The sequence below is a fragment of the Eleutherodactylus coqui genome, chromosome 1 (assembly GCF_035609145.1).
Source record: "Eleutherodactylus coqui strain aEleCoq1 chromosome 1, aEleCoq1.hap1, whole genome shotgun sequence".
Classification (NCBI taxonomy): Eukaryota; Metazoa; Chordata; class Amphibia; order Anura; family Eleutherodactylidae; genus Eleutherodactylus; species Eleutherodactylus coqui.
Genome location: NC_089837.1, coordinates 63630655 through 63655991, shown reverse-complemented (window position 1 = coordinate 63655991; position 25337 = coordinate 63630655). Strand labels below are relative to the sequence as shown.

Below are 25337 nucleotides of genomic sequence, written 5' to 3'. Positions count from 1 at the left end.
AGTACCCTAGGATGTAATTCATCTGGACTATTCTTTCACCAGTACTCTGCTTATAGATATCCTGCATTATTTTATTCCTTCAATAGCCTAGGGAAGATCCGTTGATGTTCCATCTACTTTCTGAGAGAAAACAGATACACAATAGGAATTCAAAAGTTCGGCCTCCTCAACATCATCATTTTTAACCAATTCAACATTTTCATCCCAGCCTCATCCAATCTCACGCATACCATGTGTTAATCCACTTGTATTTCTGTTTGTATAGTATGTAGAATAACACCTCCTATCCTCTGAATCAAAAATGGGATAACCAGAATGGGAGGTTAATCCTTTTTAAATTTATCTGATAAGATAAGATTAACACGTGATATCCATGAGATTAGGACAATCACAGAAAACGGGTTTCTTTGGAGCTGGGGGATTTTTTGGTTTTCATTATCAATCAAATCCCTTGGTCGTATTTTTTCTTCAAAAATATATGTTCTAGTCTGTCCATTTGATAGATTTTAAAGATTTTCAATGAAGTTAGTAGTTTTAAATTGATTTCTTCTTTGGTGGTTAGTTCTGAATATACTTGAAGGAATACACTGTCTCGGTGACACTCTTGCAAGCCTCAATTCATTCTTAGCTTTAGCTTTTCTGACACTTGCCCTACAGTTTCTGCAGATGGCATTATATTCTTCTCTAGATATTCCCCCCTTTTTCCTTTGATAAACATATTTATCTTCCTTTTTAGCATGTATGTAAGGTCTGTGTTCATCCATCCTGGTCTCTCTAAAATGCTTCCCATTCTTCCTTCTTTTGCAGATTCCAGAGGTGGGGCCGCATTTATCAGACTTTTACGCCCTATGCTGTGGATATACTATAGAGTTCAGGATGGGAATACCTCTTTAACGTCATGTCTAAGAAGTAGATTTGGAGCTCCTTATCAGAAGAATAAAGCTCTGACCACTATGAAGAGATATTAGGAAACGTTTAGTTGGAATCATATCTGGCCGATAATATATTATTCTCATGCACCGTTAGTTATTCTCTCTTCTTCCTTGGCTATGAGAGTACTTTACAGGATGATCAAGAGACTTCAAAACTGCTGCTCCACAATCTCATCATTTACACTTAAAAGTTCCCAGAATCTCTTGAATCAGCAGGATGATCCCCAGTGGACACTGTGTAATGAGTCAGATGGAGCAGAGGTATCAGCGTTCCGTTTACTAAGCAGTTTTATTGAAATATAGTCAGCTTCGATATGACTATAATGTATTCCCTTTATATAGTATACTTTTCAGCAGATCCCAGCAGAGGGAAAAGGGAAAAACATTTCTTACATAATGATCAAATACAGTTTGAAAGTATGTAGATCAACGGATCAGGTGCAATTGTTGCGGCACACAAACATTGCTGTACACATGATTTAGGGCTTTTGCCCCAGTGGTCTTCTCATTGGGTCATTTGTGTCTTTCTGACCCTACTCGTTACAAAGCTTCTTCACCTGCTTATGCTGCCCTTTTTATTCATGCCCACAGAGGTCTCCTGGGCTTGGCACACATAGGGGCCCCAGTCCACACCCCGAATAGGGGATGCAGCCTCACATGCGGCACACCACGCTTCCTTCCCAAGATGGTGCCTGACTTTGCTATTTATTAGGCTCACAGTATTAAAGTGGTGCAGCAAAGAGGCAAGCACTTCCTTAGTGGTACCTAGTCATCTGGGCTGGTGACAAGCTAGCCCACATCCTAGGTGGGGCGGCATTTCAGTCCTGCGCTTGAAGCGACCTGACGGAGTGGGCACAGACACTATATCTTCCCTGGAGGGAACAGAAATCTCCACCACCATGTTACATATGTATCATAGAGGCTGCCCATATAGCTGCCATGTGAAGCCCTGAGGTAGTTGGCATCCTCTTGGTTAGTGTTATCTCTACTTTAATGGGTTATGAGAAACTGCAATGCAGTGTGAAACTCTCTAAGTTATAAAAATTAGATGAGGTACCAGGTCTACTGACTGCGGGTGATTAGTAGTGTTGTATTGTCAAGAAGCAGTTGGAAGAGGTCTAATTTTTATCCTGGCTATGAGTTCTCCATCACGAAAACATAATAGAGTCTCTAACAAAAATCCATAGTAGAGTCCATCAACTTTAGTCTATTTTTTAGACCCGGTCCTCTCTTATGGGGCAGAAGGACTTTATGGCACACTGTCCTTTGAATGTGGTCTTCAAAAAAGAGGCTTTTTATGAGCATTCTCCTCGGTGACACCTGGTCATAGATCCTTTGGAAACCATAACAAAGCAAGCAGACAATGGTATGTGACTATGAAAAAAAATCTCAAGAAGTTGAAATTCCATACTGAAAGGAAGAATTTAACTTATACCTGAGACCGAATGGAATGGAAAGTATTCCAGATACTCTGCAGCGCTTTCCTAAGACCAGAAATGCAATGTCTATATAAAGGCGGCTCACGAGGAAACGCATTTCATATGTCAGGATATAATAGTTGTTCGGCTGCCAGCAATTAGTAATAACATCCAAAAACTACAAGAACATTTCTGTTATTGTAAGAGATTTACCAAGAGAATGTATCTAGTGAATACTAAGAATGAAAGGAAGATATAGGCAGAAGTGATTTGCCTTCTCATTTTTTTTTTTGTAGCCTATTTATTTTCTTCTGCGTTGCGACATCAGTGAGAAGACAGATGGAAGTTGACCACATGCACCTGTCCCTCACACATGCTGATCCTCAGATACAAGGAAAGTTGTACATATGTACTTTGACGTTCTAGACAGTGAGCACTTGTTGCACTGTGGAAATATCCTGGAAAACAGGCCCAGGCTAGCGGTTTAGAAACACTGCACTATAAATGCATGCACTGGCATGACTAGTCTTGCCAGGGAGGGTAGGAATGAAAGGATGAGAAATGGGACAATGCCCAGGGGCCTACACCAATACAAAGACCTAGGCATCTCAGAGGGCCCATTCCAACACCTACATATAACAGGGTACAGTGGAAGACCCAACGTTTGCTACTTGCAACCAGAAAAGTGCCCTCTAAAGGCCCACATGTGGAGTAGACTACTTTCCCTTTCATTGACAGTTTTCAACACTCAGGTGTGATCCGCACAATTTTATTAGACCACATAGGTATTAAAAAATTCAGGTAGGGAGTGACTGACCCCATTTCCATTAAAATCAATGAGAGAAAAAATTGGGTTCACTAATTCGGCCTCCAAAATGTCCCTTGAAAAACGGTGGTGGTAGTAGCCCAGTGGTTAGCACTTCTGTGTTAGCACTTCCTAGATTCAAATCCGATCAAGGATAACATCTGCATGGATTTCGAAAAACTCCATACCGATGTTGCCCATGGTCAGATTCAAACTTAGAACTACAGCACTGCAAAGCAGAAAGCTAATACATTTAATGATCCAATCCAATTTAGCAAAAATCGGCCCGATTTTATTGCCCAGTAGATCACGGTAAGCAATGTTGTTTATGATGGGCTGCAGGGAATGATGTATATGGTATGTTAGATGTATTATAAGTCAGATATCGAAGGGTCCTATCTAAGATTCCAAGGGAATGTCTACAAATGCAAAACACAATGGCAAAGGCTTCTGAGATTGGTGATAGTCAGAGCTGATAGAAGCCGTCACCTCACTGATCTGTCTCATAGATGACTTGACAGGTAAAAGCCCTCTGAAGGGGTTGTCCAGGATTAGGAAAATATGACTGCCTTCTTCCAGAAACAGTGCCACACCTGTCTATAATAAATGCTAAAGATTTTCATGCATGAACTCCAAGACCTATACTGACCCAAAGGCACAAGAAAAGTCACATTAATATCCTTTAAACTATATAAATAAGCCACAGAAGTTTTGAGTCTGTTCTGTGGAGCGATGAAACACAAGTTGAACCTTTTGGGCCAATGGATCAGCAGCATGTCTGGAGGAAGAAGAGTGAAGCATACACTGAATAGAACCCCCTGCCTACAGGGAAGAATGGCGGTAGATCGATGATGCTCTGGGGCTGCTTTGTTTCCTCTGGAAACCTGCAGTGTGTGGAGGGCAAGATGGATCCAATTAATGTCAGGAAATCCTAGGAGAAAATGTCATGCCTTCTGTGAGGAAGCTGAAGCTTGGGTATCATTGGACCTTTCAACAGAACAATGATCCCAAGTATACCTCAAAGTCCACCAAAACTTGGTTTCAGAAGGCCTGGAAGATTTTGGAGTGCCTGCCACAGTCGCTTGACTTGAACCCCATAGAAGATCTTTGGTGGGAGGTGAAGAAGGTGGTTTCAGCACACAAACCCAAGAATATTAGTGACCTTGAGGCCATTGTCCATGAGGAATGGGCTAAAGCTGCTGTCTGCTTGTACATCACATTTGCAGCAGGTCATAGAAACAAAACGTGCTGTACTAAGTACTAAAGACCCTTGTCATGGAGCAGTTGAATAATTTGAAGCCTGCAGTAGTCATTAAAAGTGGTATTTTGTGGTGAATTTGGAGAAACCATCCTCATGTTAGTTGCCAATGTTGCACACATCGTCATACTGCAGGACTACTCGTATATTAGTTGTGTTGAGCTACTTAAATAGTTCTTGTTTGATTGTTTTCTAATTTGGCATATAAATCTAATTTCAATGGAGGCTGAACATTTTTTGACTGCAACTGTATGTATATAAATTCATAACCGAATAAAGGGACATGAGGTGAGATCTGTAACTCTTATTTTGTGGAGCTCAGGTTGTTTTGAGGGAGGATTTAGAATTTCACAGCTTTTATTTAAAAGAGAAAATTTAAGAACAAATATGGAAATTTCAGCTTGTTGTTGCGTTGCGGAGAATATTTCCTGAGCTCCTCAGCTTTACCATGTTAAGACTTAGCTGAGGAAAACCAGTGTCAGTGAACTTCCTGCTTGGAACAATAGGATAAAGTATCAAGAGAATAGATATAAAAACCCCACATCCTGCCTAGGAACCAATGTATTTCTAGCGTTACCATGTACACAAGAAGGCCTCTTTTAATTTAGCAATTTGAATAATGCATCCTCTGCTTGTTTGATGAAAGATCCTGCATTTTACCCAACATCTCAGCTCTCACGGCAAATACAATATTGTGCCAGTGTACTCAACTTATCTCTACACTTAACAGATAATTCGTTACTAAACGCTGGGTTACATTTTGATTTGTTTGTCTTTAATGATGTCAAGTTTGTCCATTTGCCAGGAGCTTGTAACATTGGATCATGTTGTTTCTTTCAAGTTCATATAACAATGTCATTCATTAAATTCTCTTGAAAAGAGGAATTCATGTATACAGTGCAGAGGGCGCAAAACAAACTGGGTTCATTCTTCTACACTCATATCTTTGGTATGGACGCTTTGTTTTCGAACCTTCTAGGACAGCATGGCCCTCAAGCCTGTTCCCCTTACCTTTATTTGTAGTGCTTCAGAAGATGAGACCTTGACTAGATCCATAGTGTTTATAGGGAACACAGTGAGGCCACCAGTGGCATAACTGGGCCCCAGTAAATACTCTGGATCATGTGCCATTTATAACACTGGTATCTTCTTATGTGGCAGATAGGGCTTTTGTGTCTTCAATCACTTTACACAGGTTCTCCCGGACTTAGATACTGATGTTATATACTTAGAATCGGTCATCATTATCAGATTGGTGAAAGGCTGACTTCCGGGACCCCCACCGATCAGCTATTTGAAGAGGCAGCAGTGCCTTGGTGAGTGCTGCAGACTCTTTTTGACTAGTGATGTCATAATTATCTGTCACATGACCTTTCTGCAGCTCAGTCCCATTCAAGTGAATGGGATTGAGCTGTAATACCAGTCACTGCCACTACACAATGTACAGCACTGTGCATGGTGTACAATAAAGAAACTGCAATACTCGTACAAGCACCATGGCCTCACCAAATAGCTGGTCATTGGTAGTGCTGGGAGTTGGCCCCCACCCATCTGATTTCAAAGATAGATCCTAAGGATAAGGGTATTTTTACATGGGACAACTGCCAGGTGCTCAACAGTTGTCCCAGTGATTGATTATCACTCCTGTTGGAAATCACAGGAATAATAATCACTGAATGGAGGTGGAGTAGGCCAGAGATCTCTTCTCACCACCTGCCTCCATTCAGTAAACAGGCAGTCATTCATATATGAATGACTTCCTGTTTACAATGGCTGACACTTCATTTTAACTAGCAATTCTTGCTTACTTGTCAGTTCCCATGCTCACATTGGCCAACAGTCACCCATAATAACTCATATGAACAATTACTTGGGACTGTTGGCCCATGTAGAAGTACCCTACGTCATCAATATTTAAGTTCAGGATAATCCCTTTAAGCACCAGAGCGCATGTGCAACTTATGCCTCTGCAGCCCCTATAGCTATGCCAACATGGCCGCAGACCTAATTGTCTAACTGTACAGGTGCAGTGGGTACCTCTATGGTAAATAAACCCTGTGCCACTGATAGACCAGAGGAGGTCTCAAACTTGTAGTTGTTCACCCACTTACCCCAATAGAACTGTAACTATTGCTCAATGCTTAATATCCTGCAGTATAATGATCATATTGATTGGATACCACTGAGCCATGGCCATCATCCAATCCGTAATATGCAAACAATGCAGTAATCTGCTGTAATCTCCAAATAGTCTTACACTGTAGAATGGAATGTTACTGGCACAGTAAGGGATGTATGGCTCATGGCCTGGCACTGTGGGCGCCCACTATTTTGTCAGCAGGGGGTGCAAACTATTACAATAGTGGTTACATTTGCAGATAACTATACTAACAGGATGATTCAAAAAGAAGGGCGCAAAGGTAAAGCTGAATTATTCCTACATGAAGTGACATACAACAGCTAGAATGACGTGAAAAGATGGAATTCAAGTTTTTAATGCACCTTACAGATTTTCCATGTGGTTCCCGTTGGTGACACAACAGATGTCAAAGGAGGAAGACGTGACCGCATTCAAGGTGCAAAATTTAGAAGTAGGTAGTTCAGAACTGCCCAGATGTGTCCCAGCATCTCTATTATCGATTCCACTGCAGCCTTTTAAGTCTCTCCAAATGTGACAGACTTTCCTTAGAGAGAGCTGATGTCTATTGTCATCTGTACAATTGTTTCCCACTACTTAGCAGGACATACAAGCCCCTCAGGAATGTATCTTTGTTCTCCATTTTAACAAATTCCATAAAACATCTGCAGGTCCCGGCTATCGTACACCTGTGTTTCTTCTTACTTCACTTTGATCATAAAGGAGCCTAAAGGAAGGACATTCCTACATGATGATCTATTGCTAGTTTTTGGAGAGAAATACTCTATGACTGATGTCACCAAGGTACGACTTGTGAAGTAAAACTCATGAACAAACATATCCAAATGCCCAAACAACGAGATAACATCACTGTAAATACAGATGTAGTAGGCAAGGCTATGTACATAGTTGCCACAAATATTGAAATATTTTTACATTTTCCCTAGATAAAGGATTTTTAAGTGTCTCAAGAGTTGGTGTAGGAAGAAGGGGTTCTGGTTCCTGGAGAACTGCGCTGACTTTGCTATTGGCTAAAGGTTCTACCGTAGGGATAGGCTGCATCTCAATGGGAAAGGTACAGCTGTGTTGGGGAGAATATGGCTGCAAGGCAGGAGGAATGTTTATAATAGGGACTGGGGGGCAGGCAATCACAGAGAAAGGAGAGGACAGCGTCGACAGAGATCTGGGACTAAGTAATGGAAATGGGGTGGAGTGGTGGGAGGGGTTAGTACAGTTAGAACTGACATAACAGTTAATAGGGATACAATTAATATAAAAAAAACTTCTAAACTGTATGGTGACTCATGCTAGAAGTCTGACCACTAAGGTTGACGAACTGGAAGTAACAATGTTTGAGGAAAACTATGACATAGTGGGAATAACTGAGACCTGGTTGGATGAAAACTGTGACTCCGCGGTGAATTTACAGTGTTACAGTCTGTTTAGAAGGGAATGTAAAAAACAGAAAGGGGGAGGGGTTTGTCTTTATATAAAATTCTGTTTAAAGCCCACATTATGGGAAGATATATAGGACAGAAATTAATATGTGGAGTCTTTATGGGTAGAAGTACATGGAGGAAAAACAATAGTAATATTCTCATAGATATTTTCTATAGACCACCAAAATATAACAGAAGCCACTGAAAATCTATTACTGAGGCAAATAGATGAAGCAGCAAATCACAATGAAGTCATTATTATGGGGAACTTTATATATATTCCAGATATAAACTGGGAAGTTAAAACCAGTGGATCTCATAAAGGTAACAAGTTTCTGTCAATAACTAAAGACTATTATTGTAACCAACTTATGCAGGGCCCAACTTGACGGTCAGCCATTTTGGACTTAATATTAACCAACAGATCTGACAGAATAACAGGGTGCAAGTTGAGGGGCACATAGGAAATAGTGACCATAACCTAATAAATTTCTACTTGTCTTTCAAGAGAGTGTTTTATCATAGAACTCTGAAAATACTAAACTTTAGGAAGCCAAAGTTTAATCGGCTCAGAGATGCCCTTAGCCTTATTGACTGGGACAATATCCTCAAAAATAAGAGTACAAACAATAAATGGGTAATGGTTAAGGGATATTTTAAATACTGTGAGCCGTTCATACCTAACAGGAATAAAAGGGTAGGAATAGGAGAAAACCAATTTGGCTCAATAAAGAAAGTGTTTAAACTACTAAAACAAGAAAGCAGCGAAGAAGCATATGGTAGTAGATAAAAGCAGCAAAGTGGAGACAGAGAGACTCATTACCAAGGAGAGGAAAGCTAACCCTAAACTGTTCTTTAACTATATAAATAGTAAAGAGATTAATAATGAAAGTATTGTCCCTTTAATAAATAATGTAGGAAAAATTGTAGAGGGTGATGAGGAGAAACAAATCTAGTGAATAATTTTTTTCTCCGATGTATTCACAGATAAAAATGAAATATCAGATGAGATACAGAGTGATAAAGTAAACTCTCCACTAAATGTCACCAGTTTAAAGGTCCATTTACACGAGCAGATAATAGCTCAAAGATCGCTCAAAGGACAGTTTGATTGACAGCTTTGAGCGATCATTTTGCATGAAAATTAATTGGTATTTAAGTAGCTACTCAGCTACTTAAATACCAATTATGTATGCAAATGAAGCCTTCACTGAATGCAGCTAATAGCTGGAGGCTATTATCTTGGCTCAGATCCTTTGTTCTCCACAGGAAACAATACTAATAGCACTTCCCTTGGAGAACTACTGTTCTGGACTGATGTTGGACTGATTTTAACGATCAGCCGAAAAGCAGACGATGGGCGCACATTTACACGCACCGATTATCGCTAAAACGATCGCCAATTAGTGATTTTTTTAGCGATAATCATCCAGTGTAAATGGGCCTTAACCAAGGAAGAAGTCCAGAGCCGTCTTAGAAAGATTAAAATAGACAAATCAGTGCTGTCATAGTGTTCAGTGATGAGGGGACCTTCGTGCAGCAGCTGCTCCAGTGAACAAGAAAGGTTTAATGCACAAACTTTGCCCGTTCACATGTTTTCCGCATAAGCGAGGATCGCATTTTTTTCGAGCATATTGGCCCGCAAAAAAACACACTAGTCTGAATGAGGCCTAAGGGTGTATTCACATAGTTGATATTCCATTGCGAGTTCTGCCTGATTTCAATACAGACAGAACTCGCAAGGGAAAGTAACCCATTCATTTGAATGGACTCAATTCACACAAGCATTTTTTTCTTTCGGACTGATAGTCCAAGTTAGAAAAATCACTGCATGTTCCATTTTTGTGTGATTCTTCTTTAAGAAGCGCTCATTGTTTTTTATGGGAGAGTTAAAAACACACACCACAATTGCATGCCATGTGATTTGCTTGCGATTTCCATGCAAGTGCGATGAGTTTTTAATGCAGGTTACTACAGGGAACACTTGAAAAGAAGAAGCAGAAGGTACAGAGCAGAAAAAAACCATGCAAGAAAAACGGGAGCGTGAGAAATGTACAAAAATCACATAGAATCATAGAATGTTAGAGTTGGAAGGGACCTCCAGGGTCATCGGGTCCAACCACCTGCTCAGTGCAGGGTAACTAAATCATCCCAGACAGATGTCTGTCCAGCCTTTGTTTGAACACTTCCATTGAAGAAGGACTCACCACCTCCAGTGGTAACCTGTTCCACTCATTGATCCCCGCACTGTCTAATATCTAATCTGTGTCTCCTCCCTTTCAGTTTCATCCCATTGCTTCTAGTCTTTCCTGAAGCAAATGAGAATAGGGCTGATCCCTCTGCACTGTGACAACCCTTCAGATATTTGTAGACAGCTATTAAAGGGGTTGTCCCGCGAAAGCAAGTGGGGTTATACACTTCTGTATGGTCATATTAATGCACTTTGTAATGTACATCGTGCATTAAATATGAGCCATACAGAAGTTATTCACTTACCTGTTCCGTTGCTAGCGTCCCCGTCTCCATGGTGCCGTCTAATTTCAGCGTCTCATCGCCCGATTAGACGCGCTTGCGCAGTCCGGTCTTCTCCCTTCCGAATGGGGCCGCTCGTGCCGGAGAGCTGCTCCTTGTAGCTCCGCCCCGTCACGTGTGCCGATTCCAGCCAATCAAGAGGCTGGAATCGGCAATGGAGCGCACAGAGCCCACGGTGCACCATGGGAGAAGACCCGCGGTGCATCGTGGGTGAAGATCCCGGCGGCCATCTTACTAAGGTAAGTAAGAAGTCGCGGGAGAGCGTAGATTCGGATAAGTACTGGACGTTTGTTTTTTTTTACCCCTGCATCGGGTTTGTCTCGCGCCGAACGGGGGGGCTATTAAAAAAAAAAAAAAAAAAACGTTTCAGCGCTGGACAACCCCTTTAAGTCTCCTCTCAGCTTTCTTTTTCACAAGCTAAACATTCCCAGATCCTTTAACCGTTCTTCATAGGACATGATTTGCAGACCACTCGCCATCTTGGTAACTCTTCTCTGAACTTGCTCCAGTTTGTCTATGTCTTTTTTAAAGTGGGGTGCCCAGAACTGGACACAGTATTCCAGATGAGGTCTGACTAAGGAAGAGTAGAGGGGGATAATGACCTCACGTGATCTAGACTCTATGCTTCTCTTAATACATCCCAGACTTCCCATAACTTGTTTGTTACAAACCCAAGCTGGCTCTAGTTAATTACACCATTTTCATCCAAGTACTTGCAATATATGCTGTTTAATAATTCGTTCAATGATCTTTCCCAGTATAGAAGTCAGGCTCACAGGCCTGTAGTTTCCTGGATCCACCTTCTTCCCTTTTTTGAAGATAGGGACAACATTTGCCCTTTTCCAATCTTCTGGGACTTCTCCTGTTCTCCAGGAATTTTCAAAGATTATGGCGAGTGGTTCAGCAATTACCCCCGCTGCTTCCTTTAGTATCCAACGATGTAAGACATGTGCCAATACTCTCAAAAAAATAAATAAATAATAAAAATTAAACAATACACTATATGCACCCCAAAGTGGTAGCACTGGAAAATACAACTTATTCTCATATGTTGACAAAAAAACAAAAAAAAACTAGTATGACTCTTGGAATGTAAGAGAGTCAAAATAGTATACAAACAAAAAACATTGCCTGTTTATTAAAATACGAAATAGGAGGGTCACTAAGACCACTTTCACACATTCCGGGGGTAAAATGCTGTGATTTCTAACGCATCTCTGCGAGGCCCAATTGAAATCAATAGGAGCGTTATACGGTGGCATTCAAAATGCAGGCAGTTAAGAACGGATGTGTGAGAGTTACCTGAGGGGGTTAATGTATATGCAATAATGCGATTTCAGCAGCCTAGGCGCTTTACTCTACATTTATCAACATTAAACTTCATCTACAAAGCTTTTGCCCATGCTGCCAGCGTATCCAGGTAAGGTTTTATAGACATGCTGTGATTTAGGAACTCTATAAAGTTTTCTATGATAACCAAAAAGTGATGTTTCACTTTCAATCCCATCCACAAAGTTGATAAATAAAAGGAGTAGGGTTATCGCTACACGACGACTTTGGCTGCGACCACAGATCGCATTGCAGTCTTGCGATCTGACAATGTAAAAGGAGTTAATGCGGTTGCTGCTTGACAGTTGCAACACAACTGCATTTACTTTTATGACTCTGCAATCTTTGGTCACATGACCTGTGTCTTGGTTAAATTGGTCCACACAGTCTAAGTTCACCTATTAGTATGTCAAATGGTTGTATGCTATGTCACATAACATAGTATATAAGGCAAAAAAAAAAAAAAGACTTGTGTCCATCCAGTTCAGCCTATCACTCCCCCCCAAATGTTGATCCAGAATAAGGCAAAAAACATCCATTGAGGTAGAAGCCAATTTTCCTCATTTAGGGGAAAAAAATTCCTTCCCGACTTCAATCTGGTAATCAGAATAAATGTCTGATAGATGCAGTCTGACCTCTCGGACCCACACCCCGCAGCCCCGTCCTACTATTCCGTGTGCTATGCTGTTTCTATAACCCCCATTTACTTCTATGGGAGTTCCGTAAATAGTGTAGAACAGCCAGTATGGTGCATGTTTTCGTATTCTGGCCACTAGAGGCTGCATCAGAGATACCTGTATTCCCAACTTAGCCAAGTTTGGGCCTTCAAAGCTCCTTATGGTTCCCGGCAGCTGACCTTAGTCCATGTTGAACACTGTCTCGCTAGAAGCCAACAGAATGTTCCGCATCTCAGGAATCTGAGGACTGTTTATAGCTTCACAATCTCTGGATCCATCAAGCCAATGACTAGTTTATACACTAACGCTATTTATCTCCATTGGCATTGATTGCAGCCTGGTACACTGGCAGCTACTAATTACATTCATTTTCTAATTTAACGAGCTGTTGTTTTGTTTTTACGTACGGATTGTTCTGCATTTTGTAAGCTTTTACAGAAATGTACAAACAGAAGCAGGTTTTGCGGCTGACAAAAAACAGAGGCGCTTGGCAAATACAAGACATTCTATCAGAGGATGCTTCAAGAACCCAGGTTGTACGGCAGTACATCTTATTATGTGCGTGTTTTGACGTGCTACACAGCGACATACGCAAATACAGAACACAAACAGCCATCAATTAACGGACTTTGCACACAACTTATTCTACCTCCTACCGCCTTCTAGTATTCCAAAAATATTGGCCTTTTGTAACAACTGAGAACGGGGGAACAATTTACTTTTTTTATAACTTGAAATATGTCTTGGAAGAAAGAGAAGAGAGATTGCGCCAAAGAGTAAATAACGTCTAGCGAGTATAAAACCGCCAACCCCATCAGATAAACAGAGGCTCACCTTCTAATATTGCCCAGATAGGTTACAACACTATTGCAACACTTGGTGAATGATTTCCAAGAGAATCCTGCCAACATAGGACTAGAGGTGCAACATTTCATATAATCCAACACATTTATTCGACAAATCGCCAGAAAATCTCCATAAAAACATGCATTTCTGGGGAATAAGCCTCTTTTGTGAACTCATCTTTAAATGGGTATTCCGGTCACTAATTTTTTTTTTTTAAACTGATGGATCGGTGGGTTCCGACCCTGGGACCCTCACTGATCCTGAGAACACAAGGGTCCTGTTTACCCCACTTCTGTTCACTGGAAGACTGCAGCTCTTACCTGATCCAACCTGAGCAATGTTGTGTTCAATGAAGCAGCACCGTGCATGCACGTTCTCGCAATCAGTGGGGGTCCCAGCGGTCTGACCCTCACCAATTCATCAGTTTTCAGTGGATGGGTGAAAACTAAAAAAAAAAAGCATTTAATAACCGGAATAACCCTTTAATATTTTTTGATTTTTCTGTTAATGGCGGGTGTGAGGGCTTGTGTTTTTGCTGGAAAGCGGCAGTTTTTATTAGCATCATTATGGAGCACATACATTATTGAATCAAAAGTGATCAAAAAGTTATAAGTTGCGGGATGACAGAAGAATTGCAATTCTGGTGTTGTGGATTTTTTTTTTCATGTGTACTGGATAAATAATGCAGTATTTTAATAGTTCAGACTTTTACGGACATGGTGATACAAATTATGGTTTTTTTGTATTTAGATTTTTTTAATATAAAAAATGGAAAATGTTTTTTTAACTTGTAATATTTTGAAGCTTAATTTTTTAAAATATTAGACAACATAATTTTTTACTTTTTTTTAGTCGTAGACAACTTATGATCATCTAATCGCCTATATAATATGCTTCAATACTTTAGGCATTGTATTTCTGTAGGAGTCCTGTTAAGATATGCCATAGGCAGGGTTTAATAGGCCAAATGCGTGATAGGCTGAAGAACTTTCACAAGGCTGTAGCTGTTGCTTAGGAAGGAATTCTGATCTATTCCCGAGATAGTGTGCATGAGCAATCTCTGAATTAGATCGGCACTCCCCCTGCTGTCCTGTGAACTGTGACATAACGTACATTGGCTGGCAGGAAGGAAACTGCCTGTGAATGTACATAACCTCACAAGGAGGAGAATCAGGCAGATGGAGGTGAGGTGACCCCTTCCCGGACTGCAGGAGACAGGAGAAGATCAGTGATGTGAAGATCTAGTAAGTAGATTGACGGGGGAGGAATAGGGAAGCATAGATTTTTTTTTTAAAATGAAAATACACAAGGTAGTTATACAGCATCAGCAAGGTCTCTCCGAGGAAAAAATTTCAAGCAGACTGGGATTTCAAGATGTGCTGTTCAAGCTCTTTTGAGGAAGCACAAAGAAATGGGTAACATTGTGGACTGTAGTTATAGTGCTCAGCCAAGGAAATTTCGTGCAGAAGATGAAAGACACATTATGCTTACTTTCTTTCAAAATAAGATCATGTCCAGTAGTGCCATCAGCTCAGAACTGGCAGAAGCCAGTGGGAACCAGGTACAACCATCTACTGTTCAAAGAAGAAGTCTTGTGAGAAGTGGTCTTCATGGAAGAAGCTATACATTCAACAAAGAAACAAGGCAAAATGACTCAACTACACACACGCAAACATAGGAACTGAGGTGCAGAAAAATGGCATCAGCTGCTCTGGACTGAGGAGTCGAAATCTGAAATATCTGGCTATAATAGAAGGCAGTTTGTTCATATTTTGAAAGAAGCACTTTTTAAAACCTGCCTAAAGGCCCATTTACACGGGACGAATGTTGGGCAAACAATGCCCGACACTCGTCCCTGCGTGTACTTGCTTCCGTGCTGCTGCATAGGAGTGTGTATCACTGTCTCGCTCACAGAGTGGCCAGCAGGGGTCCGGGGAGGCTTAAGGAGATTTCATTTCTCGCTCTTCCTCGCCCTTCTCGATTCACTTAACACAGCGGCCATTCAGTACTGAACGGTTGCTGTTTACACTGAACAATCATCATTCAGGATTTTAAGCTGCATAAATGATGAACAATGATCGTTGATTGTAAACAGCAGCCGTTCAGTACTGAATGGCCGCTGTGTTAAGTGAATCGAGAGGGGCGGGAAAGTGAGGAGTGAAATCACCCCGCGCCCTGCTGGACACTATGTCAGAGAGCCAGCGATACTTTCTCCTGTGTGACAGGACGGGAGCGAGCACATATGGCGGTGAGTGTCGGAATCATTTGCCTGACATTCGTGCAGTGTAAATGAGCCTTAAGATTTTTTGCACAGTACTGTAAAGTTGGGTGTAAAAAGATTTACTATAAGTTATATTTTATTCATTTACATCTCTGCTCATTTTGGGCCTACGAGTCCAGTTGGCGGTGCCACGCAATGACTGGCTGCCTTTCCTATAGAAGTGCATTTACTATTTAAGATTTCCCACTAGACTTTTAAAGGGGGTGGTCCCGCGCCAAAACGTTTTTTTTTTTTTTTCAACAGCCCCCCCGTTCGGCCCGAGACAAACCTGATGCAGGGGTTAACAATAAAAACCGCACAGTGCTTACCTGAATCCCCGCGCTCCGGTGACTTCTTACTTACCTGCTGAAGATGGCCGCCGGGATCTTCTCCCTCGGTGGACCGCAGGGCTTCTGTGCGGTCCATTGCCGATTCCAGCCTCCTGATTGGCTGGAATCGGCACGTGACGGGGCGGAGCTACAGGGAGCCGCTCTCCGGCACGAGCGGCCCCATTCAGAAAACAAGACCGGACTGCGCAAGCGCGTCTAATCTGGCGATTAGACGCTGAAAATTAGACGGCACCATGGAGACGAGGACGCTAGCAACGGAGCAGGTAAGTGAATAACTTCTGATAACTTCTGTATGGCTCATAATTAATGCACAATGTATATTACAAAGTGCATTAATATGGCCATACAGAAGTGTATAACCCCACTTGCTTTCGCGGGACAACCCCTTTAAGTCCAAAATCAACAGAAATGTAAATTCCAGTGAAGAACATATCTGTCCTATCACAAAACCAAACAGTGCTCATTGGACCCCATTGAGAATGATGGAGTCTGTTAGCTGCACTATTTGAACTTGGGTTTTCTGTTGGATGGTCCAAAAAGAGCCTCCGGCGCTGATATGAACTGACCCCTATGCTGAATTTTCTCCCGCAACAATCTCTTCCTGCTTTATAACATATTGCCAGCAGATCAGACACCATGTTCAACGTGGCACTTTCTCTTTAATTGTCAGTGAATTTGGCATTACTTATATTGTTTTGTACAATATACCTTCTTTTAATACTAGTTCATGGGTGTAGTAGCCATGGTATATGTAAAGATTTGCCTAAAATGCCTGGAGTAAGAGAAGGACTATCGCTGTTATTGGTGGCCCTGTAGTGGTTACTGTTAGTTCATAATTATGGGATCATCAAGGTTATTGTGTTTTGGGAACATAGTGGTTTTCACTGTCGGGGGTACTGTAGTACTCAAAAAAATTTCCTGTAAAGATGATTGTAAATTTTCCCTTGATCAGGTTTACCACCCCAATACTAGCTAAAATCGTAAGGTAATAAGCAGCATGTCTTTTATGTTGTAGAATGGGATTTTCTCTTATTTACTCTCTCAACAACCAATTTCCTTTCAGGTCAACGACCAAGAATTTCCTTGATGCATAGTAATTTCTCAGCAACACATGATGGATTTGGGTGAGCAGACCAGACATTCCTACCTGCTTCAAATCAATTGAAAGAAGCCACTGAGTCATGGGTTACATTCACATGTAAAGACAAACTTAATTCCGGAAGCGTCTGAGGTAAGCCAGACAGAAGGCTTGGTAGGCCACCGCTGTGTTTAGATTGACTCGTATGATCTTTCCTTTGTGTACAAAGTATGCTAATGATTGCGAAAACATATGTTCTCTGGATGTGGAAATAAATATTACAAACACAAGAATAATATCTGCTAGAATAATGTGAAGAGCTGGAAACACGGGATAACCTTCGAACAAAACCAGAAGTGACTTTTTGAACAATTTATCCTACAGTAGTTCTTCTATGGGTTCGGAGCAAATGGGATAGTCTTTGGCCTTCTGACACATCAGCGAATCTTGGGAATCCATAATCCCAGTACCAGTTCACCATTTGCTCTAGCATAGACTACGTTTAGTAGGTGCTAACCACAGCATTCTCAGAACACCCGATGTAGCTCTTGTCAAAGTCGTTTGATGCTTACACCTGCCCATTTTTCCTGCTTCCAAAACATCATCTTCATGAGTGTATAAACCAACTCTTGATTGATAACTATTGTCATGAGATAATTAATGTTGTTCAATTTACCTGTCAGATGTTTAAAATTATGGCTGACTGGTGTGTATTTTCATTGCTGGAAATATCCAATTTTTTGGAAATGCAATTATTTATCCAGTAGGTTTCCAGATATGACAAGGGGACACTTCCACCAAGCGATTATTTAATCTATATGCATTACTGGACACTTAATGGAAACAAAAGCGACTAATCAATTCGGTCCAAATTAAAATCCAACACAACTTTTGAAGCATCTTCATGGTGAGTGGCGACCTTCCGGTAAACTCTACAAGGTAAGGTCAACTACAAATTGATGGTTTTATAAAAGACAAACAGAAGTACCAATCCAATTAGGTCTTCAGAGAACATAGGTTAAGGGGCATGGAGCAATGTACAAAGGTAAAGAGGAAGACACTCAAGCTAAATGAAACCTAAGGGAGTGCCTGAACGAGCAATACGAATATGACAGCCATGGGACTGTACGACAGGATAATGAGATGTCCCAAGATGTTTTAGATGCCAACAAGGTTGAAGTCATTAGATTTTGGGGTTTTGTGTAAGTTTATAGCGATGCAACTAAAGTATATCAACTGTAAAGAGAGACAAGAAGTCCCAAGTAACTTTTCCAGCTTATTTAGTTGACACATGCACGGAATGCCTACTTCATTAGAGACATTGGTCCTTTTACAATCGGAGCTTCCCTGTATGGAAATTAGACCCACGATCCTAGAGCTCAATATAAAATCAAAAGTGAGCAAGTTTTCTGTGGATCAGCTTCAGCGTGAATCCACATTAGAATGGAAAAATGGAACAAACAGTGGAAAAATATCTCCTGTCGGATGAATACAATTTTCTACTGCACCGTGTTAATGGATCAGAATTTGGTGCAAGCAGCATGAGTCGATGAACCCTTCCTGTCTGCTGGTCAAAACATGTCAGCGCCTCCATTTAATCTGTGGCAGCAACAAGAAGCTTCCTGTCCGCAGGGGCTGATATTCCTATAGAATGATTTCAACGAATTGCTGCAACTTTGAAGGCCAAAGAAGGTTCAATGTACTACTAATTGGAGGTTTCTAATAAAGAGACCACTCAGCGTAAATTGGGAATGACGAAATCCCAGAAGATTGGCAGACTATTTGCCCAAAGAATTGCTATGGGTACCCTTTTTTGGGTCTGTTTCTTATCGATGTCCATATAAGTAAATCAAATTGGGTTCTTCAGAATGTAACTAAGGTATAAAACAGACCCTTTACCATATACATCAGATGCCTGTGATAGAACTATAGTACTGCTTGATCCTCTTGTCCCGTTTGACAATCATACTCTAATCATACATAAGCGGTGCGGAATAAGTTGGCGCTATACAAATAAAGATTATTATGTATTATTATACTCTACCATGATAAATTGTACACAGCATATACCATCAAAATTAATTCCAATTGATCCAGACATGAGGCGCCATATGTTAAATTGGAAGTGTCCTACTAGAAAGTGCTAGAGGTGTCACAAATAGTATGGTACTGATTCATCGAATGAATTGACAAGCATGATGGACCATCTCTAACTTTAGACTGGCGTCCTATCAGAAAGTACTAAAGATGTGTTGCTGTATGGAACTACTTAACCCTCTTGTATCATTTGATAATCATATAATACCTTGGACGATTGTAAGCAGCTATCAAAAGTCATTCCAATTGACCCAACCATGAAGGGGATGGCTTGCTCTAATTTTAGAGGGCTGCAGTGTTTGGCAGTACAGCTTTTTTTCCATTGCCATTTGCTCTTCTAGTGTTGTGAGCTATAGCTCTACTTCAACATATTACAAAATGTTTGACTCAAGTTCTGAAGATGTATTTTAGCAACAGGTTTCCTTAACAACTAATATTGACTCTTCTCCTTTGTATTCGTAAGTGCGACATTCAGAGCGTCACAACACAGAAAAAAACTAATTACATAAACTTGCGGATTTAATAATAGAAAAGTTTCAGGTACTAACTTATGACAACAGAAAATAATTCAATTACAATTTAGCACGCTCTGCATATTATTGCATCACCCACCAGGCAATAGAAAAGACGAATGTTATCAGCATGAGCTGTGAATGAAGTGTGATGACTTTACTGCTCACCCTCTAATGATATCCACATTGTCTGCTCCTCCAGAATGTCTTTTAGACTTATATAACAAAATCTGCATTCTGCTTAGATCTGTAACTAGTCCGCCAACAGCATAGCGGATTCATCTCCTAAGGTCCATTTAGACGGGACGAATGTCGGGCAAACGATGCCCGACACTCGTCCCTGTGTGTCCTCGCTCCTGTGCTGTCACACGGGAGCTAGTAGTGCTGGCTCGCTCACAGAGCGGCCAGCACTACGCGGTGGGGAGGCTGCGGGAGATTTCTCTCCCCAACGTCTCTCCATTGACTTAACATAGTGGCCGTTCACTACTGAACAGCTGCTATTTACACTGAGCGATCAGCTCATCGTCCATTGTTTATGCAGCATAAACGATTGACAATAAGCTGATCACTCTGTAAATAGCAGCCGTTCATTACTGATGTTAACTCAATGGAGAGGGGCAGGGGAGTGCGAAGAGAGAAATCTCCTCCAGCGTCCCCGCTGTGAGCCAGTGATACTAGCTCCTGCGCAGCAGCATGCGAGCATGTGCGGGGACGAGTGTAGGGCATAGTTTGCTCGACAGTCGTCCAGTCTAAATGGGCCTTTACTGCTCTACTGGACAGAGCCATATTATGTAAAATACCACTAGGTCCGCCATCAATGGTTTTGAAATTTTTGATGGGATGGAAGCAATTCCAGTACATAATCATTAGATCACCATGTGAAATGGCAAATCTTAGCTGGTGGGGTGTGAAGAAATCCTATTTCATTACTCGGCAGTCTAGTCGATGTCAGGAAAATACATTGTACCCAAGTGACTACTTCTAACTGTAAAGATTTGGGACTCTTTTTCTTGCTTTTAACTAGACACTTGGCTACACTGAGGGTAAATTTTAAAGAGGTTGTCCAGTTGTAAACTATTGATGGTCTATCCTTAGGATAGGCCACCAATAGTGGATCTGTAGGGGTCTGCTGTCAAGGACCTCGTCTGATTAGCTATTTTCTGGGCCGCTGTGCTCCTGCACTGAGCTGGTCTCTGCAGAAAGCAAATGGCTCAGTTCCCACTGCAATGGCTTGGTATTACAGGTAAAGGTCATTTTTACTTCAACGAGAACTTTACCCGTAATACCAAGCCTGGCCACTGTAATGGGAGTGGAGCCATCTGCTTTCTGCAGAAATCAGCTCAGTGCACAAGACCACTTGCCAAGCTTACAGCTGATCGGTAGGGGTCCTGGGCAGCAGACTCCTGCTGATTTACTAATAATGGCCTAGTCTATGCTTTAAATGGGTTGCCTTGTTATGAAAACCGGTTTCAAAATTGAAGTAGGCCCAGCAACTAACTGATCCCTGCATATCCAGGATTAGAAAACCAGGATGAACAAGTAGGCAGACATTTTCCCATATGATTGACTGACCTTGAAAAACATAGATGGACTGGGTGTGCCAGAATTAAAACCAATCTTTGGCTTTCCACTCTATGTAGCTGAGGGGGTTCCTGATCAAGGCAAGGTGCAACATGACATCCTAATGCCCTAATAGGGCCCACTGAGGGGAGATAATGCACTCAAGTATAAAATAGGCAATTTAGGCTTGGAAGAACTTAACTGACTTTCCCAGTACTTTGACCTCAATCTCATTAAACACGTTTGAAATGAGTGGGAACAGTGTCGGAGTGTAGTACCTAGGGCCCACCTGTAAAATTAATTCTGGGAGCCAACTGTATCATACATGCCCAATCCCTATTCGCAGATTCCCGGCTGATGCATTTTCCATACACTTCAATAGAAAAAGAAGGCAGTGGCTGGGAAGGGACAATACTGGCCAGACTCCCAATGTTCCTAGATGTCATCACAGCCACCTATGCATCTATATAAATAGATAAACAAGCGGGTCTACTATATGGATATATAGACTAGCTAAGATGCCACCTACTCTATCTGTAGGTACTGGAGAGAGTGTCACCGTGTGCCGCTCACTTGGAGGTCTGGGGGTCCACTTCTAGCTTAGAGCCCACTGGAAGGATTCACCTGTACACCTTTGGGCCAGTTTGAGACACTAAATATTGATGATATTGACCTTTAAAGAGAAGACCCCTTTGCTGAATTCTTTGGTATATCCTATATAGATGGAGGTAATTTGTGACAATGCTGATGATGCCACAGGCTAGTAATGCTCCCGTGATGGCAGTATCTGGATGGCATCCTAGATTTTAATTTTTGCATATTGCTTTAGATCTTCAGAAAAAATAATTGAAACAAACATAAATGAGTTTTAATGAAAAAAATATATCCAATGCTTTTATCACCTGTAAAAAAAGTAATTGCCCCCCCTTAAATCTAATAATAATTCAGGAATAATCTAGGGTATAACTCCTTACCGGTAAAGGTCTTTCCTTGCTGGTTATCGGTTAAACTGGTAAATGGAACAAGAAAAATCCATAAACTGAAAATGAATGTAATGATAATCACTAAACACTGGTAAATAGTAGCTGTAAAAGATTTAATACAATACCTGTGATCATAGACGAGATTTGTATATTTATTGATAGGTCTCAGTTATACATTAGCATAGAAATTAAGGCTTAAGTTTTAATTAGAATATTCATAGGCTAATTGCATAGAATAATTAGAGTTTTCTCGAAAAACTCCTGCGCTAGAGTATTTAGAAGAGTAGTCTACCTTGGACCATAATGCTTCAAAAAAATGTAGTAGAGTACCCATTGATATAAGTGAGTGTCCATGGTTTTCAAGGATGTAGTCAATATTTCATGCTGAGAGCAGTGCAATGGCTCAAGGTAATAGGAAGAGGTGACTGGAAGGGGATAAAATGCCATAAAGAGGTTGTCCGGTGGCTACATCCGAAATAACAAAATAACTGCTTAGAAAATAAACCAAAAGGTATACTCCTCACCTGTTGCGTGCCCCTACCACTTTCGCCTCCCTGGTCTCTGCTCACTTCCGGGTTGGGTGGTCACATGCATGTCTAAGAGCATGACAGTTGCAGGTAACCATTGGTGTGATACCACTGAGGCTGGTGATTGGCTGCAGCAGTCATGTGGGACCAGCTGGGGGAAATTGGAGCGGCAGTGGCACGAAACAGGTAAGTATATCTTGGTAAATTTTGTTCTAAGTGGCCATTTTTATTTTTTTTAAAACTTTACCCACAGAACAAGCTCTTTAATACCAGTGTCACCACAGGGGTTATGCTTTACACAGTGCACATTGAAATCAATGGATGGCCTGTTTAATACACACATATACTTGGTCCTCCAGTGTAAGAGACACTCTGTTCTAGCGAATAGACAAGGATACTAAACAAGGACTCCCTTCTATTAAAGAGGTGGTCTATTCAACATAATCCATTTTGGTAGAAGGGAGCCCAAAGATAAGCTGGTCACAGGGTATCTTATTAACAAGGAGCAATCTGTGGAAGAACTCAGTGGTAAATGCTCAATTCTCCTGCAGCGCCCCCGCAGGGGGAATACAGGATTACACAGTATCCATTGAAATCAACGACCTGTTATGCACATGTTAAGTCTTTCAGAGTGAGAAACACTCTTTGTAGATGCTCTTTACTCCTGAACTAGGAGCCCACATCTTTTAACTCGAAATTCTCTAATAAGGTATTTGAAAATGTGGTTTCTAAACCAGACCATCATTCCCAGCAAGGGCTGATGACAAGTGATTGTAAGGCCAGCTGGAATTTGCAATACAGCAATGATTTCTTGATTGACTCTTGCTCTACAGAGTTTATTAAAGTTCTGCCTACCTTCCTAATCACTAAGGGAGGTAGCTGAAGAGGCTGCTGTTTATACAGGGTTTAAAGGACACTTCAAAAGGAAAGCAAGATCAGCACCAGCCCTTCAAAACAGACTGAGTGAGTCACTGTCTGCAGACTCGTTTTCTTTAATGTACTGGAGGATGTCTGACTCGTCCATGGCCTGTACATTGGGCTTTGAGAGCTTTGTGTCCATGTGTGACAGGCTGGCGGCATTCTTGGACTCCTTCAGAAATGTGGGCTTGGCAGGTATTTGGGGCTTTGGCTTATTCTTTGTCTTCATTCCAAGACTCAGAAGTTTCTCCAAATCTTCTTCAACCCTGCAGGCAAAAATAGAGAAATGCAGAACGTCAAATGTAAATCCTGGAATCATAGTAATGCTCTGTAATCCGAATGTGCATCAAGTACAGGAGGCTGCACATGCAGGTGAGGCATTACGTCTTTTGTTGTGTCCACCATGCCGTATAGCGTCTGGCCGCTGTCACTTGATGATATCACTATCAATGTCTTATCAAATCCATTCTATTAAAGAGCTGGTCCATTTATGACTATTCATTTTGTTAGAAGTTACCCTGAATGCTAAGTGGATCACAGGGTATCTAACCAGCATCAATCTGTGGAAGAAGTCCGCAATAAGCATTTAATTTCCCTGCAGCGCCTCCGCAGGGGAAATGCAAGATTACACAGTATCTATTGTAATTAACAGGCTGTCAGTGTAATGCATATGTTAAGTCCTCCACTTAATATGACATCACTATCAATGCCACATCAATAGTTTTCGATCAAACCAAAGGATGGCGATGGGAGATCCGGCAAAGAATTCAGTTATCAAACTTTAGTAATTTAGCTTCAAAACAATGCTGACTAGAGGTGACCTAAATGTTACTCACTCCTCTCTATCGTTCAGCGCCACATGAGTCCGTGGAATGCCATCCTCCTCCAATGATGTGACCATTTGGCAGTATACTGACATCCAGATATTGCCTCAACATTAGGTTAGTATGCTCTTGTCCTAAGAGCGATTATGTGTTATATCTTGGTTATGGGCTTGCTATGTTCTGACTATGTTCCTGCTTTGGTACGTCTAATGCAGTTATGGTACCCTGCCATTGTATTTTGTGTTTCGACATCACTCCATTCTCTGACTACGGCTTGATCATCCATGCCTTGGCTTCTGGCCCTGGGGTTTTTTGCCTTCCTCTGGATCAACACAGTAGGATAGACAGGCTGGACTAGATGGACATTGTCTTTATTCGGCCTTACATACTATGTTACTATGCCACTTTTGGCCAGTCCAGACTGCCTTCGCAGTATTGACCCTTGGTTATCCGGACCTCCACATTCCTTCTACACCAACTGACAGGACGTGATCCAGGAAACACAACCTGGAGATCCAACTGGAAAAGCCCATACTGTACCAGCATGAAGGGTTAGGGGTGAAGAATGGGCAGCTTCCTAAGGATATTTTTAACATTACAAGATCAAACGCTGATCAACAAGATTGGCGCTCACCTACTGGGCCTATACACGGGTTTATTCAGACTCTATTAGCAGATGAACAATTGTCTATTTGACTGTTCAACGCCCATAGAGCTTCATCATTGTCGGCAGCACTTCCCTTGTTCATACGAGATGTACCGCCAAAAACGATAATTTTCTGTGCTGCATAAAAGATGCGATACCTGATGAAGGAGCATTTGCTTGCCCATCCAGTGATCGGCGGCACCGTCATA

General features: G+C 41.4%; 1 protein-coding gene across 1 annotated transcript in view; it reads right to left on the bottom strand.

Moving 5' to 3' along the window:
• Window positions 1-22076: 22076 nt before the first annotated feature.
• HS1BP3 (HCLS1 binding protein 3) overlaps window positions 22077-25337 on the bottom strand; it is a 102495-nt gene continuing 99234 nt past the window's right edge. Inside the window, exon 7 of the mRNA XM_066596824.1 lies at window positions 22077-23924. Coding sequence (XP_066452921.1) covers window positions 23690-23924 — 235 coding nt within the window. The 3' untranslated portion in view covers window positions 22077-23689. The remainder of the gene's footprint in view (window positions 23925-25337) is intronic.